Source organism: Motacilla alba, chromosome 3 (assembly GCF_015832195.1).
Source record: "Motacilla alba alba isolate MOTALB_02 chromosome 3, Motacilla_alba_V1.0_pri, whole genome shotgun sequence".
Taxonomy (NCBI): domain Eukaryota; kingdom Metazoa; phylum Chordata; class Aves; order Passeriformes; family Motacillidae; genus Motacilla; species Motacilla alba.
In genome coordinates, this window is record NC_052018.1 from 19,556,157 (window position 1) to 19,571,976 (window position 15,820).

The 15,820-nt window shown below is 35.4% G+C and overlaps 1 protein-coding gene across 4 annotated transcripts in view; it reads right to left on the minus strand.

Moving 5' to 3' along the window:
* SNTG2 (syntrophin gamma 2) overlaps positions 1-15,820 on the minus strand; it is a 226,597-nt gene that overhangs the window by 103,228 nt on the left and 107,549 nt on the right. For 2 of the 4 annotated variants that reach the window (XR_005256365.1, XM_038132324.1), the window contains exons 3-6: positions 15,385-15,441; positions 15,240-15,297; positions 4,526-4,569; positions 4,375-4,416 (exon numbers count right to left, since the gene is read on the minus strand). Coding sequence is in view for 3 of the 4 variants with exons in the window: in XM_038132324.1 (XP_037988252.1) it covers positions 4,375-4,416; positions 4,526-4,569; positions 15,240-15,297; positions 15,385-15,441 (201 nt within the window). In the remaining variant the exon portion in view is untranslated. Of the gene's footprint in view, positions 1-4,374; positions 4,417-4,525; positions 4,570-10,809; positions 10,989-15,239; positions 15,298-15,384; positions 15,442-15,820 lie in introns of all 4 variants that reach the window. The other 2 variants (XM_038132326.1, XM_038132325.1) reach the window with 2 other exon arrangements.

The window sequence follows — 15,820 nt, forward strand, 5'->3', positions numbered from 1 at the left end:
AAAAGAAAAAAATTTCTCCAAGTATTTTCCTGGATCACTGAGCAAAATTCCAAAGAGATTAACATTTGTATGGAATACTAAAAATGCATCAAACATACTAATTTACTATACAATACGTAAATAATATATAGTAAGAAAAAATAACACACAACACCTAATTTTCCATTTTTGTATAACTAAACACCCTCTCCTGCATTTTCTAGTTAATGGAAATAATCAGTTTATTAATCCTTGAAATAGGAATAATTTCATACAAAATTACATTTGAACTAATCATAGATTCATATAAAACAGTCTTCATGAGAGATTATGTAGAACCCTGTCCAATTTCCCTTTGAAAGGCAACAGAGATGGTTTTTCATCACATTTCCTAAAATTTGCTTGTGGTGGAAACAAGCAGGTACTTCTAGTGCATTTCAGCAGAGGGCAGTGCTTACATCAGGGACTCACAAAAATCTTTCTGAATCCTATTTTTATCTTTCACTAAGAACAGGGAGATAATAGTACTCAGACTCACACCACAAAAGAAGTCTGTTCAGCCCTGTGATTACCAGGGGCCAAGAAGATGCTCAAAGGTCTGGAGTGCCTCTCCTATGATGACAGGCTGTGGGAGTTGGCGTTGTTCAGCCTGGAGAAGAGAAAACTCAGGGGACACCTTCCAGACCCTTAAGGGAGGCTATAAGAGAGTTGAAAAGGGACTTTTTACAAGAGAATGTAGTGATAGCTCAAGGGAGAACAGTTTTAAACTCAAGAAGAGGAGGTTTGGATTAGATATTAGGAAGAAATTCTTTACTGTGAAGGTGGTGATGTAGCAGAGCAGGTTGCCAGAGAAACTGAAGATGTCTCATCCTTGAAGTGTTCGAGGCCAGGCTGGATGGGACTTTGAGCAACCTGGTGTAATGGAAGGTGCCCCTGCCCACGGCAGGGGTGTTGGAAGTAAATGATCTTCAAGATCCCTTCCAAACAAGCCATTTTCTGACTTTATGAAAAAAATTCTGTTGAAACAGAAAACTGCAACCTCATGTTTCATTTCCTTTCACAGTTTGTGAATATCTTGAAAATTGTAATCCCAACCAAAGAATACCAAGTGGTACACCTTTGTGAACTTCAACCAACATACTCCTTTATCTTTGCCTCCCTCTTTCTCTCCACTCAGGAGATCTGACTGCTCCTTTCATGTTATGCACATTGACAACCTGATTAGACACCAGGGAAAGAAAATTAAATTGCCTCTCTGATAAACAATACAGAAACTATATTAATCTCTGAATTAACATTTTCTGCATTCTCCACACCAGTAGACTATTTATAAAAATAAACTTAAGTTTCAAGGAAAAGAAATTATTTTCAATTTTCCACACTATTGTAATACCTACTACAAAAGCAGAATTTTTCTTGGCACTGATTCTGAATTATTTATTCTATCCATACCCTTAGCCAGAACTAATGTGTGATAGTAGCAGCTTGAATAATTGTGGAAAAAACCAAATTCTAGTATCAGAAGTTAAAAAACAGGAGAGCCAGTTTGTTGTTAAATTATTGCTGACAGAGTAGCTAATTGTGTGGCTTGCCCAGGAGTAATCACCTTTTAACACTGCTGAAGTTCAAGGGTCAAGAAACAAAACTACCTATTTGGTACAATCAGGACCAACTAACTACATAAACATCTCAGGAGGGAAGATGGTAGGTAGCAGACAGAACAAACTGTCCTACTTTCCTAAAGTTCTCAGATTTTGTAGCATTCTCTCCCATGTATTAACCCCAATGGGTTGTAGGTCTTTAACACCTGTGAGCCATACTGATGTATAATGACACTGAAGCTTCAGTTTTGTAAAAGAAAGGTTTTCCAAGTGTGTGCTGACTAACTGCACCTCCTTACATCCTGAAAGGGTGAACCTGCAGACATTCTAAAATGACAGAAAGTAAAAGCAAACAGAGAAAAAGTCGGAACAGCAAGGAATGCCATTTGTGAAACAAACAAAATAAAAAAAACTGAAAGAAAATTTTTGAAAACATTTGTTAGATTTACAATTTAAAAAATAAAATATTCAAACCACAACAAGACAAACAAACAGAAAAAAAAATCATCAGTTCAACACCAAAAAAAAGTAGGAAACATATTTGCTTCTGCCCCTTAATGGCTTATCATTATGGTTGGACTAGCAGAGTAATCCAGAATCTCTGTCTTTGCAAGCAGCATCACTTTCAGCAGTCTGTGGTGGCTTGACTCCCATTCCCCCCACCATTAGCAGGATGGGAGAGAATAGGAACCACAAAGGAAGAAAATCTTCATGATAAAGACAGTTTCCCGATAAAGACAATTTTGTAACTAAAATAAAGACAAAGGTAAAAAAACAAAACAAATAATGCAAAGGCAATCAATCACGACCTCCTGATGCCCATCCAGTCTTAGAGCAATGAAAACACGCCTAACAATTTTTACTGCTGAGCATGATGTTATATGGTATTGGATATTTCTTTGGTCAGTTCAGATAGGCTTTCCTGGCTCTATCCCCTTAAAACTTCTGGGCCACTCTCAGCCTACTCATTTAGAGGGGAAAAACCGAGGAAAAGAAATTCTTGACGGCCTATTGCTGAGGCACTGTTCAGCAACAACAGGCACACTGGCATGGTACGAATGTTGTTTTAGTCATGAACAAAAGTACACCACCATACTGGCTTCTACCAAGAAAACTAATGTAGCCTCAGCCTAGACCCAGTACACAGTCCCTTGGATCACACAGTACAATTCATAACCTTAAGTTCGGTGTTTGGAAAAGAGGTCTCCTGCACCCAGAACACAAGCAGCAAGAAATGCCTTCAAACTGTATTTCAGGATGGTGTTTCAGGAGTCCCACTGAATATGTCAGAGACCATGGTGTCAGATGCATATAGAGCAAGCCAAAAGAATTACTCAATAACCTTTGACAGGCTTCCATTTTATTATATTAGCATTGTATTATGTTAACAAGGTTGTGTAAACTTGAACCCAGAGTGGTTAAGAATAACCAAGCCTCATTGATGAGTGTGTTTTGAACAGAAGTGCTGGAGCACCTCTCATTTAACCTGAGTGACATTTCGGGCATCCTTTACAGAGAGAGAAGATGTAGGTATGATTTTCTAAAAGTTAGATGAGTTCTTCATCGTTAACCTCTTGCTTTCTGGACAACTACCCATAATCACTACATTACTATATTACTAGCTTAATATATAGTAACAAGCTTAATATGTTATATACCTTCTTCAGTGACATTTTTGGCTCCTAGACCTTCTTTTTTAAAGCATTTCCTTCAAATTGCAAACCCACCATGTTCAAATAAAGAGGACTTTAAATCCTTATTTCATAAAAATGCAAAGACAAAATTTTGTTAAAAGAAGAAATAATAAATCTTCTATTCTCTGAGGAGCTTTGTCAACAGCCCGCCTCATCTCATAGAACCTGTTCTTTTCTCTACTGCCTGACACATTCTTCTAACCCTATTCTGCTCACAGTAACAGGCTGTGGTAGTAGCAATTATGCCTAATGTTTCTACTGAATTCCCATGTACAGGGAAAGGAGCAGCACTATGCATTTCTCTCTCATTCCTCATCTCTGTTGTGTTACACTGACAGTTCTGGAGCACTTCTTGGTTTTTATAAACAATCCTTAAGGGAAGTAACTTACCATTTTGTGAGGAGTAGCTTTCTGGAAGTTAATTTTTTTTTTCTGTGTTTTTTTCTGTGCAATAACAACACAAGCAGCAGGAGCGCAGTTCACCAATACAAGTAGATCTAACTATTACTGAGACTGTCTGTAAGAGAGTCAGCTTGATGGTATTAATCAACACCAAGAAAGGACTGCAAGATCATGCAGCTGCACTTTATCTTGACCTAGAGAGATCACCTTCAAGTAATAAAAGCAAGTTTAGTTCCTTTTCCCATGTAATTTCTGCCCTGCTGATAAGACTGCCAAAGCCCATGTCATTTATGGTTGCTACAGATGTTATTCTGAGATACTGCCAATAAACAGGCAACAGGGGTAACAATTTTTATCTATATGGCCTTGCACTGCAGACCGGAAAAGCGCTGCACATTGAGTGAATGTGAACTGGCTTTGTCCTCAGACAGTCTGTCTGATAAATCAAGCAAATCTGTAAAACCTGACCACTATTCAATAATTTTGTTTCAGGTTATACCAAACATTGTGGCAAATATGATTTCAAAATGGAATTAAATAACTGGAAAAGTTTTAATAATCAAATCTATGATAAACCTGAAAATAGCACTGTCTTTATAGTAAAAAGAGTAAATTCACTTGAAACAAGAGCAGAGAAAGAAAATTTTGGACATAAGATATTTTGTACACCAATAAAAAATCAAAGTGGAATGACTTACCACTTCTTCATGGGTAGCACTTTCTACATTTATACCATTAACCTAAAAACAGATACGATAGGGAGAGAATGATTTGTAATGCAAAGTTAGTTACTGAAATAAAAGCAAGAATGAAACAAATGTCTGTGGAGAAAAAAAAAAGTTTACTGACCTGTATTATTGCATCTCCTATAAATAACATTCCTGTCTGTTCAGCTGTGGGATTACAGAAGGAGTAGATTTTAATTGATAGTAGTACTGAAAAAAAAGTTATATTCTCTTCCAGCAATTGCTTTAACACACTCTTTGTAGTCCTCATTTGAAACTGATTTGGTTGTGAAAAGACCAATGGCACAGCAATCAGTATTCATCCAAAAAAGGTAATAGATTCCTAGTAATTTTAAACAAATTAAGAGAGCTAGTTTCTAAGCATAAAGAACTTGCTTAGTATGGAATAGAAGTGTCAATTTTCACTAATGAAGGATTTCAATAAATTTTGTGGAAAATGTGATTCATACTTTTCATTATTCTTCCAGAAAAGGGAAACAGGGACTGCTGTAATTAAAGAGGTTATGACTAGAACTTAATACAATTCTAACAAGAAGTTTGAGTTAGTTTTGTCCCTAAGAATAACATTATTTTGATCTACAATTTGCATGTTTCCTGTCTTGCAGATTTAATGGGGATAATGTCATGAAACTTCAATGAACTCTCCATAGATACAAACAATTTTTGAGGTCTATTTGCTAACTTTCAAATGTTTAACTTTTTTTTGGTTGGAATTTGAAGAGTTTATCTCATGAAATGCATAAATTAATTAAAATCAAGGCTCTTATCCTTAAATACTTATAGTATTAAAGAAGGCCTATTAGTCTTATACATGACCTTTAAGGTTAGAGCTTGAGGCTTAGAAGAATGCCATCAATGTTAACGAAGACAGTATTATGAGAAATGAAAATAAAAGTAAAAAAGAAAGGACTGAATAGAATATTCTTGATTTCTGCAATTTAGTTCTTGCTACTGGAAATGTGCCTTTGTTACAAAACAGCACTTTTTAAAAAAGAAATTGTTCATCACTCTTTTGGCAGATAAAAATTATAGTTCATTAGTAAATAGGAAATATTTCTCTATTTATTTTAAAAATCATGTTATAAGTTGCATTGGAGGTGTTTACCCCACTTCTCATCCCAATTCGTATTTAAAATCATGCATATAATTTTTTATAGCTGGCATAGAAAATACATCTATGTACAGAAATTTAATGGAATTAAAGCAGTTCAAAACTGTCACAAAGCAATTGGAAGTAATCTCTTCTGGGTACATACATTGGTAGAGGTGATGAACATTAGCGTGGGCATCTCAATACTAAACTTCTATTTGAGATGTTAGTAATACATACACCAATAGTGGAAAATTTGAACAATTCAACAAAAAAGTGGAAGCATCTTTGAATTGGAGAAAGAAGGAAGAGGGTGAGTTTGAAATTGCAGTTGAGGCAAAGAAGAAAAGGATGAATTCAAAGGATGCATGCCTTGTCCACAGTGTCTGATTGACTCAGAAGTGAGTGCAGAAATTTTAAGCATTGTTTGTATCAGCAAGCTGCTATGGTTTAACCTAAACTGGCAACTATTAATCATGAAGCCATTTCCTCAACCCTCCTTTCCAACTCCGTTCTTCTACCCCATGCCAGCCCCCAGGGATGGGGACAAGACTTGAAAAAAATCATAAAGCCAAAAAACCTCGTGGGTTGAGACAAGAACAGTTTAATTATTGAAGTATAATATAATAATAGTAAAGGAGACAGTTTGCAGTAAAACCCCAGAGAAACAAGTGATGCACAATACAATTCCTCATCTCCTGCTGACTGATGCCCAGCCCATCTTTAAGCAGCAACTGGCAGCTCCCAGACAATTCCTCACAGTCTATATTCCAAGGATTATGTTCTATGGGATAGAATATTTCTTTGCCATGGAATATATTTTTGGCCAGTTTGGGTCACCTCTCCTGGCCGTGCTCGTTCCCAACTTCTTGTGCACCTGTTTGCAGGCAGAGCATGGGACAGTGAAAAGTCTTTGATTTTGGGAAAGCACTATTTAGCTAGAACTAAAATATCAGTGCGTTATCAACATCATTCCCATACTCAATCAAAAACATAGCACTGTACCAGCTACTAAGAAGAAAATTAATCCTATCAAAGCTGAAAACCAGGATACAAAAGGCATGTGTGAAGAGGCAGAATAGAAAGAGATCATGAATCAAAGCAGTTGATGATGAGGCTCCTTATATCCATACTGTAAGTTTCAGGGATTTTAAACAAGATCAGACTGGTCCTCCAGTCTAAGCGTTCTCAAGTTAAGAGAAGCTGACCAAGGAAAATTAGTACAAAAATCTTTCTATTTTGTGGACCCCTAAGCAGCTTATCCTAGGGCACACCAGTGCCACACTGTGACACACTCCTGATGCCAGTAACAGCTGCAAGAGGCCCCAGTAGGCAGAAGCAGACCTTGCTTACAGGTACTGCAATAGTCCCTGAAACTGGAATCAGTGTAGAACTTGGACAGCAACCAAACAAGGTGATACACAGGGACAGTGCGTCGTCAGCCTCATTCAGAAGGAAAACCCTATCAAGCCAATCCTCAGATATTATTCTGTGTGGGAGTCACAGTCGGACTCACGTTCCAACACCCTGCAGCAAGGCAGATGTGTTTGTTTGCTCTTCAACAAGTACCAGTCAGCTGATCTGTGGGCCACAGATGTGATGAGGACAGCACATGTGGGCAGCAGCAGTGCTGCTTTCCTGAGGCCCTCTGTTCTTGGCTCTGATAGGTGGTCAAAGCAGCTGTTGCTTTTGGGAAGATCAGCTGGAATCAGCAATATAGGAAAAAAGCACAGTAAATAAAGAGATGTGGAAATGTAAGAAATGAATTTGGAAAAAATTTCTGTAAAAGGTGGCAACAGAAAAATATGGTGCAAGAAAGCAAGTCATTCTGAACCAGTTTTGTGTGAAAGCTCAGATCCTGATGGAAGAGTGCATCATGAAGATTTATGGGTAGGTAGGTAGGTAGGTAGGTAGGTAGGTATTACCATTTTCCTAGATGTTTAGGTATCTGTGATCCACTGCATAATGACATAACAACACAGTTGTGCAACATTGTCTAAGTCTTCTGAGAATACTGCTGCATTGTAACAAAAGTTATAAGAAAATACATAGAGTAGTATTCATGCAAAAAGGAAAGACTAAATTCTAGACACAGCTAAAATTCTTGAAATAACACTATTTAACAGCTCAAGGCTTAAAAAGGAAAAGCAGTGATATGAAAAGATATATAACCTCAAGGAAGAAAACTGGGTAAATGGAGGATTGTAATTTGGCAGCATAGAAGACAATTCCCTTGTCGTTTATGGAGCAGTGGAGGCTGAACCTTTCCCCCAGGACTTTTGACTGCCAGGTCAGCAAAGACCCATTGCTCATTTCACAGGGGTGATGAATACTGCAATATCCCCAGCCACCTCATGTGTGTTAGCCAAAAAATTTTATAGTTTAAGAGCACGAAGCAATTATATCCTGCTTGCAGAATCTTGAAAAATAATCAAGGCTGTCTACATAAGTAAATGAGAGAAGGGGCATTATGTGGTCAATACCAAACACTCTATGAACTGAAACAAGCACAGCATTTGGGACAATCAGAGAATTTTCTCTAAAAGTGCATTTTGCTGCATACTAAACTAATAAACTGGACATCTGCCACTTGCTGACATGTCTGTGATGAAAGTCTTTGGGTTTAGCCAATAGTCTGTAATTTAAAATCAATGATGGTCACTCAAAAATATGTTTATCATTAATGAATTTGTAGAGGGTGTGTCACTACAATGCAGAATTTACTATATAGTTTAAAAATATATTAGAAATAAAGTGACTGGAAAAACTATTTGGAGACAAAAAGTCAGTCCTCTTTCTTTCAGGCATATTTTAAACCTGAAGATGAGACATCTATTGATGTTTCCATGAAATCACATTCTCCCCACATGACAAAAATATTAAGAAAAATCTTCCACACTTTGTGAAACTTTCTCCCACCAGCGACATCCTCATATACAAAGGTGCTTATGAAAGGCTACTCTAAAATTATCAGTCACTATGTGTAAAATGAAGCAAAACTAAAACCAAAATACTTCAAAAAGAGCTTTGGGCTACCACGGAACATATAACTTTATTCACTGAAGGAATATATTCAACTTTTTCAGAATCTAGTTTGCCTCTTGAAGTTTTACTTGAAAAATAGTGCTACATCACCTTTACTCTTCATCTTAATTATCTTTAAAGAGGTTTAATGCTGATTAAATGCTGTATATTGATTAAATTTTAAAGTAATACTGAATGAAAGAAAGCAGGATGGAAACCTAGAAGGGCTTATGCTGAAGTAATGGTATGAAAATAATCATTAAAAAACCTAAAATTTTATTTTTGAGAATATTACATTTGAAAAAATTTCACAAATGTAAATAATCCATCATTCTAATCTCTAAAAAAAGCCAAAAGCCAAACCTCTAACAGTGCCACGAACTATTAAAAATTCCTTTGCACTCAGTGAGAAGGGAAAAGAACCAGTAATTCTAGCTTTGCTTTGCTTACTTTTCCTATCCACTAGGGCTGAAGAAGGGGTGTATCAGATTTTCCAAAATTTCCAAGGTAGTGAAATGGTAAATTTACCAAACAGTCTCTGAAAATGCTTACTTACAGCTGGTTAATTAATGCACATGTCTATGCAGATTTGAGTTGGTAGATAATCTGATGTCTTTATATTTTCAAGGTAGGTCACAGTACAAATTTTCACTCAATTTTTGTTGAATTCCTGAATCACACGAGAAACATACTAGGTTTCATATGTCTTATGACAAAAAAAATGCTGCTTAAAGCACATAGTGAGCTTCACTGACTTCATGGATTTCTCAATTCGCATTAGATATACGCATAAGTATTTAACTTCATTAAGAAAATCCAAAGGCATAGTTAAGAAAGTGGATGAAATGAAAAGATTGGAAAAATTAGTATTAGGGATGCAAAAGGCAAAAGACAACTTCAATATATCCAGATGTATTTTTCCTCTCCTCTTCCCTGAATTGGACATAATTACACTCTTGACTGTAAAGATACACCTGCTGCAAGCAAGACCTTTAATCTGTGATTTAAAACACAACTATATCAACTCAATTATTGACAGACATTGGACTTTAAATACACTAGGTTGAATAGAAAAAAAATACTGAATCAGAGATCAAAATACCTTGCTTTTACTTGTTGAGTGATCTTCAACAGTTCATTAAGATGTTCCTTCTATTAAAGAGATACTGCCTTTCATGGCCTGTCTAGTCTTGAGAAGGCAACAGTTAAAAAGAAATCAAAAATGTTAAGAATGTTCTTCCATGCCTTCTGAAAATAAGTTTAGAGATGGAGACATAGGTCCATGAGAAAGAACAATGAGTATACTAATTTCATATATCATTAGCTTTCTAATAATAAAGAAAAATAACACTTTCAAAGATAATAGAAGATTGATAGAAAATAAGATTAATGCTAAAACAAAAACTGGAAGAAATTTTAAAGTGATATTAGGAAATAATGCCCAAAAATTAAACACCACCCAGCTTCAGCTGTCTGATATTCTAATGAGGCCTTATGTTCTAATGAGGCTATATGTTCAAAGATGGCCTTGCATTCAGTCTTCCTTATCACAGGGTTTAACAAATTTTTGATCCATTCTGGCTTCCTTATAAACCTAAATACCTCTGTTTACCCTTAACTCATCCTTAATATTGAGCTGGCTGGCTCAGTGGAATGAATCTCCAATGCTGATGAAATTAAGGTGGATACAGCTGCAGGGATGAAGAACATCAACTGTGGACAGAGCCATGCTGTGCAGCTCGGTGCAATCTCACATCATGCCAAACAGCTTGTCTAGACTAGGCTGGGTTACTGTGCTTGTACCCTTTTGGTGGTGAGTCAACACCAAAACCCAGAAATATACCATGGAGGAGGTATCACATACAATTTCACACCAAACCATCTTTGGCATGTGAAACTGTTAAAAGCCCTCATGAAACTGATACCGTGCCCTCCAGACAGTCCTGAATGCAGGAGACAGGATGTGATATTTGGACACAGTCTGTGTTTGCAGAGCACACAGTTTTAAGCCAAGAATGTTTCAGCTGCTGAATGTCTGGAGTTCATTCCACTCCTGGACAGCATCAATTTAGAAATGAACTTAGCACAGAACAGAAGAATTTTCAACACAGCAGAATGTGAGTTATGAGTCAACTCTTGCTACAGAAGGTGGGGAAATGCATTCAAAATAAGATTTTAATTAATTTTGGCTCTTAAGGCTAAAGGAGATTTTTTTGAAACTGGCACAATGCCAACTAACCCTATTCCATTGTGCTTTGTTTAATTTTATTTACCTATTTTCATCACGCCTCATGAGCTGAACCCACTGCTCTGTTTCATCATTGCAGCTTGTCTGACTTCACATATCACATGAGCCATGAGCAGAACTTGCAGCAGTAGTCAAATTATTGCAAAATGTCTCACAAAATGAAAAGTTGCATCAGATGAAAATGTGATTGTTAACTGGATAATTCTGCAACAAAACAGTACTTCATTGTTTGATGTTTGAACAACCAAAATTTCCAATATTATACATGGCAATCATTTGTACATAGGATGAACCTAGATTTCAAAATCCATTCATTTTTACAACCTCCACCATCTAGATTCTACAAACTCATGAACACTCTTCAGTAATTAAAAGTGGGAATACACAGAGCAAGATGAAAAACACATGAAATCTTGTACACTTTACCCACACATAGCATCTGAAGATTCTCTGAAGCATTTTTTATTGATCTGATGGATTCACTGTACAACAAGAAAACCTGACTGATATGATTCCTTTTCAAGTTCTGGACATTCCATTACATAGCTCTAAGAACATGGCTCTACATTTATTTGACTGTAAGTCCACAGCACTATTTGCCTTACAAAAATTGTTATTATGATTATAGCACATATATAAAAATATAACACATTTAGAAACTAATAGCAAATCACCAATCAATGTACAATGAGTATGATGTACTCCATCTTAAGCCAGTTTCAAAAGGAAAAAACAAAACCAATACTGTATTAAATTACATTAAAAAAAACCCCAAAACCCCAGCCAGCCTGAATCAGGCCTATAGAACATTACTGAGAAGTTTCAACATCAATAATTCTTTCCATAATCTGGGAGATTATCAACAATGTTGTTAATACCCTGAGTCAACTGATGATTTGTTATACGGGCAGAAAAAATACCTGGTTTTGAAAGTAAAATAATTTCTTATGGGATAAAAATTACTCTGTGGCTAATTATATCACTTTACTCTTGAATTTGTAACTCTGCATTATATTTTAAAGTTTGCATTTACTTTTTCTCAATCTGTCTGACACAGAAATTTCTTCCCTCTGCAATTAGCTTTAGCAAAAGTTTTGGAGGTAGGAAAAAAAATTTAATCTTTGCTAGAATGGAAGGCAGAATCAATAGAAAAAATTTGAAAGGCCAGACCTGGTGATGAGTCATTGGAATTAGCAAAACTTGCTCTAATATTGTTGAGGAGGATGTGCTTAGGAAAAATTCAATGTATTTTTTACTATGATTTGCAATGCATCAATCTCCAGCACTCAGTGACCAATTAATCTTGTATTTCAAAAATGTAAAGTTATGCTCTTGAACTGAGTTTCTGTGTACGTTGCAGTGAACTTGTTCAGGAAGGGTGATCTAGAATAAAATAATTTGAAATTTATAAACACAGTGATCACAGCTGAGAGGTCAAAACTATAAGAATAGTATTTATAAGCACTGCTGCGATGGATGTGCTTCTGTGAAATAATGAAATGAAATCCTATTGAAGTGTTAATCCTATTTTAAAAACTGAAGCACAAATGCTGTCAGCTGATGCTTAGGTCAGTGCCAACAAAATCACTTATCCAATTTTTGAAAAAATTAAACAGTACAAAAATAAACAACTAGTTACTTTATTTAGATAGCACAGAAATTACAGAGATCTAAAAAAGAAACAACTGTTTTATTCTATTATGCTTCTACCTTTGGAAGTAAAAATAGTACTATATCCATACAAAGTAAAGTTGTAAACATTTTAAAGTGTTGTCACAAAAAAGGCATTAAATTTCATGAAAAGTATCACAAATTATCAACCATTTTAGGAAATCAGCTTTTTAGTTATAAAGGAGAATTTTACTCATATACGTTCAGGCATTTTACTCAAGTACAGAAAACAGTAAAATGCCTGATAAAAATTGCTTTTTTAACCAGGCAAATTATTTCTTTTCTAATGTTGCTGCACAATAAAGCCTTTTTTATTTTTTAAAATTCAGTATATTTCTTGAAGCAGCAACAAATCTCACTGCTTAACTAAAAGCCACTCTTAAAGCCAGCCAATCAGTTTCACTACTATTAGTACCTTGTGTAATGAAAATCCATTGGTGATTTATCTACATTATGAATATACAGATTTTTAGTCCAAAACTTATTTTTATATGTATCTGCACCAGTCTCAAATCTCTGGCATGTATAACACTTCTTCTCATTATAACAAACTTTTCACAGATATTCTTTTCTATGTAAATACATCTGTATTTTGGTATATGTGTCTGTGTATCAATATATATATATTATATAAATAGAGAGAGAATGCACATATGTATAGAACACTTTTTGTTTTCCCTTAAATAATATTGCCAGATTGTTTTCTCTTACATTAAAACACTAGAATCTGAAACCAGAAATACTGCCTTAATGTCACCTGTGAGATAAATTTAGACAGGTTCTCTTACTTAATTTCTAGTTATATATAATACTAAAAGAGTAACATTGTGAATAGCCTTTGTTTTTATCTTCCTCCTGTACTGAATAACAGCACCTCTCTGAGATTTGTGACATCATATATCAAAAAAAAAAAAAAATTGCAGTATAAGAAGGTTGAGTACTTCCAAAATTCTTCTGAAATTTTTTTGATGCCTTTTAGAAATGTTCATTTTCTGGAAGAAACAAACAAACAACAACTCCATTCTATTTTCTCTTGCACAGAAATTCAGTAACCAGAATGAGAGTGCAGTAAGCCACGTGCCCCAAAAAGCATTTCTGTCTCAGACCTCTGATCTTTAGCACCTGCAGCACTACCTGAATCATAGACTCACGCAGGCTAGAAGGGATGCAGGAGATAACTGGAACCTGCCTGATTACTTTCTTCATACCTTACCAGGTGTGTCTATGTCTTCATTCCATTCACTGATCCAGCCAGGAACATTTCATATGGCCTTGCTGTGATACAGCACTGCCCCTGGTTATAATCACTACTGATTTTGGAGTTTCCTCAGACAAAAGATTTTAAGATCTTAAAACAAGTACATTCTGAGGAGTGATTTTCAAATTTGAAGTAAAAAGCTGACCCCATAAAATTGTCATTGCATTTTTTTATCTACAAATGAAGAAAAACTACTCGCAATGTACAAAACTTTGAATGTAAGTATTCTATATACAAACTCATTACTAACCTTGGTTGAGAGTACTATGCCCTAAGAGAGCAGGACATAGCTTTCCTTGTTGGTGATTAATTTCCTGAATTACTTCCCTTCGATCTGAATGCGTATATTAGTTTATTTTTATTATTTTCATGCACATTTTCTTGGTATTGTTTATTATACTGTGTATTTAAGGAGCATATCACTGTTCCATATACAGTAATACAGCTGATATAAAAACACCTTCTTTTCCTCACTGCAGAAACAATTTAATAAAAATAAATGTAAGTACTGTAGGAAAGTCCTAGTACTATGTAGTACATAGGAAACTTGAAGCAGGGTTTCCAATAGGATACAGGAATAGATAATCCATTCAATACTCATTAGATATCAGATGAAACCAGGTACTAATTTCAAATAAAAAAAGGACCCCCTGAAGAAAACGCAGAGGAGAAAAATCAGCACAATATGTGACCTAGTAAAGCATGAGTCTAAACATGGTGTCAAGCAAATGTGCTTAATCTCCGTTACAGCAAAGCAGGAAAAGAGCCTGATGAGTTAAAAAGATCATGTCATTGGCTTTGAGATCTTTAAGTAGCAGGACATGCACTGAGGATCACAGTCTTTGTCTTCTTTTGAAGGAAAGGTTACATGAAATGGGTAGATTTATACTAGGGAATAGAGAAAACACACAGAAGCTTTGGAAGACAAAAAATCCTAAAATATGTAAAAGAATGCCTCAGAAAACAAAAGAACAAGCTTATCCCCATGTCCACATCCATCAGAGAAGAGAACACAACTTTGCTTTTGATCATTTAAGACCCTAAGTTCATGTTGCAAGGCACTGCCCACCCACATGCAACTTTTCCTCACTAAAGAGCCCCTTTGTTTTCCAGACCAGTTCTCCAACTTGCCAAGTTCAGTTTCAGATCTGAAAAGGTTTCCCAAAGGTTCCTTTGCTATATAAATGTCAATGTAATACTTAACCGGGATAGACTGCACTGATTTAGGTGTTGTGTTATCTTCAGCATAATAAACATTACAAATCACTCTCTGCGGGCACCTCAGCACAGTTAGTCATACCATATGGTAGTGAATTACTGTGTGGGGAAAAAAAAATTGGTTTGTACTTTTTATAGCCTCTGGACTATAAAAGTTAAGTACATCAATAGATTTCCTCTGTCATACTTATGTTTTTGCAAGTCACTTCAAATATTTGGTTTAGAGCATAACTGTCTTACTGAAGTAAAAACAGATTCCTGAAACTATTAATAACTACAGTAGTATATAAGTAAATAGCATAAGTTACCTGCTTGGTTTTTAAATATTTTTGATATGACGACAGGCACTTTGTGCTCAGCACCACCCTGTAAGAGAGACATATTAACCATGAGATCTCAAGACTGAAGTGGTCATACTGAAATTTAAAAGAAAAAAAGAAATGTTACCCATACCTTTATGCTTAAGCCCAAGCCACCAACTGGTTGTCTACGAAGTGTAACAGTTCTGTGCTTTAAAAAATTGTAAAAAAATAAATTTAGGTGAAAATACAATATCTGAATTAGCACAAAAGATTTTCCTAGGCTCTCATTTACTTAAAAAAAATCCTAAAAGTAGTTTAGAATTGGAGTAATCAGTTCTGAAGTATCATTCAACATTGATTTATAGGCACTTAATTCCTTATCACAGAGAGCATAACTTATGAGTTTTGTATTCAGACTTCAGTATGCTTTTCTATCTCTGAAGTCATATTCTTCCTGATCAGTAATTTTTGCATACTTTTCCTTTGACAAGGGAAAACTATATGAAGAACTCAGATATGTGCATTTTCAGAGCTATTGTGTATGCACACTTGTTCTAATTTTTCAACCAAAAATATCAGTGCTTTCT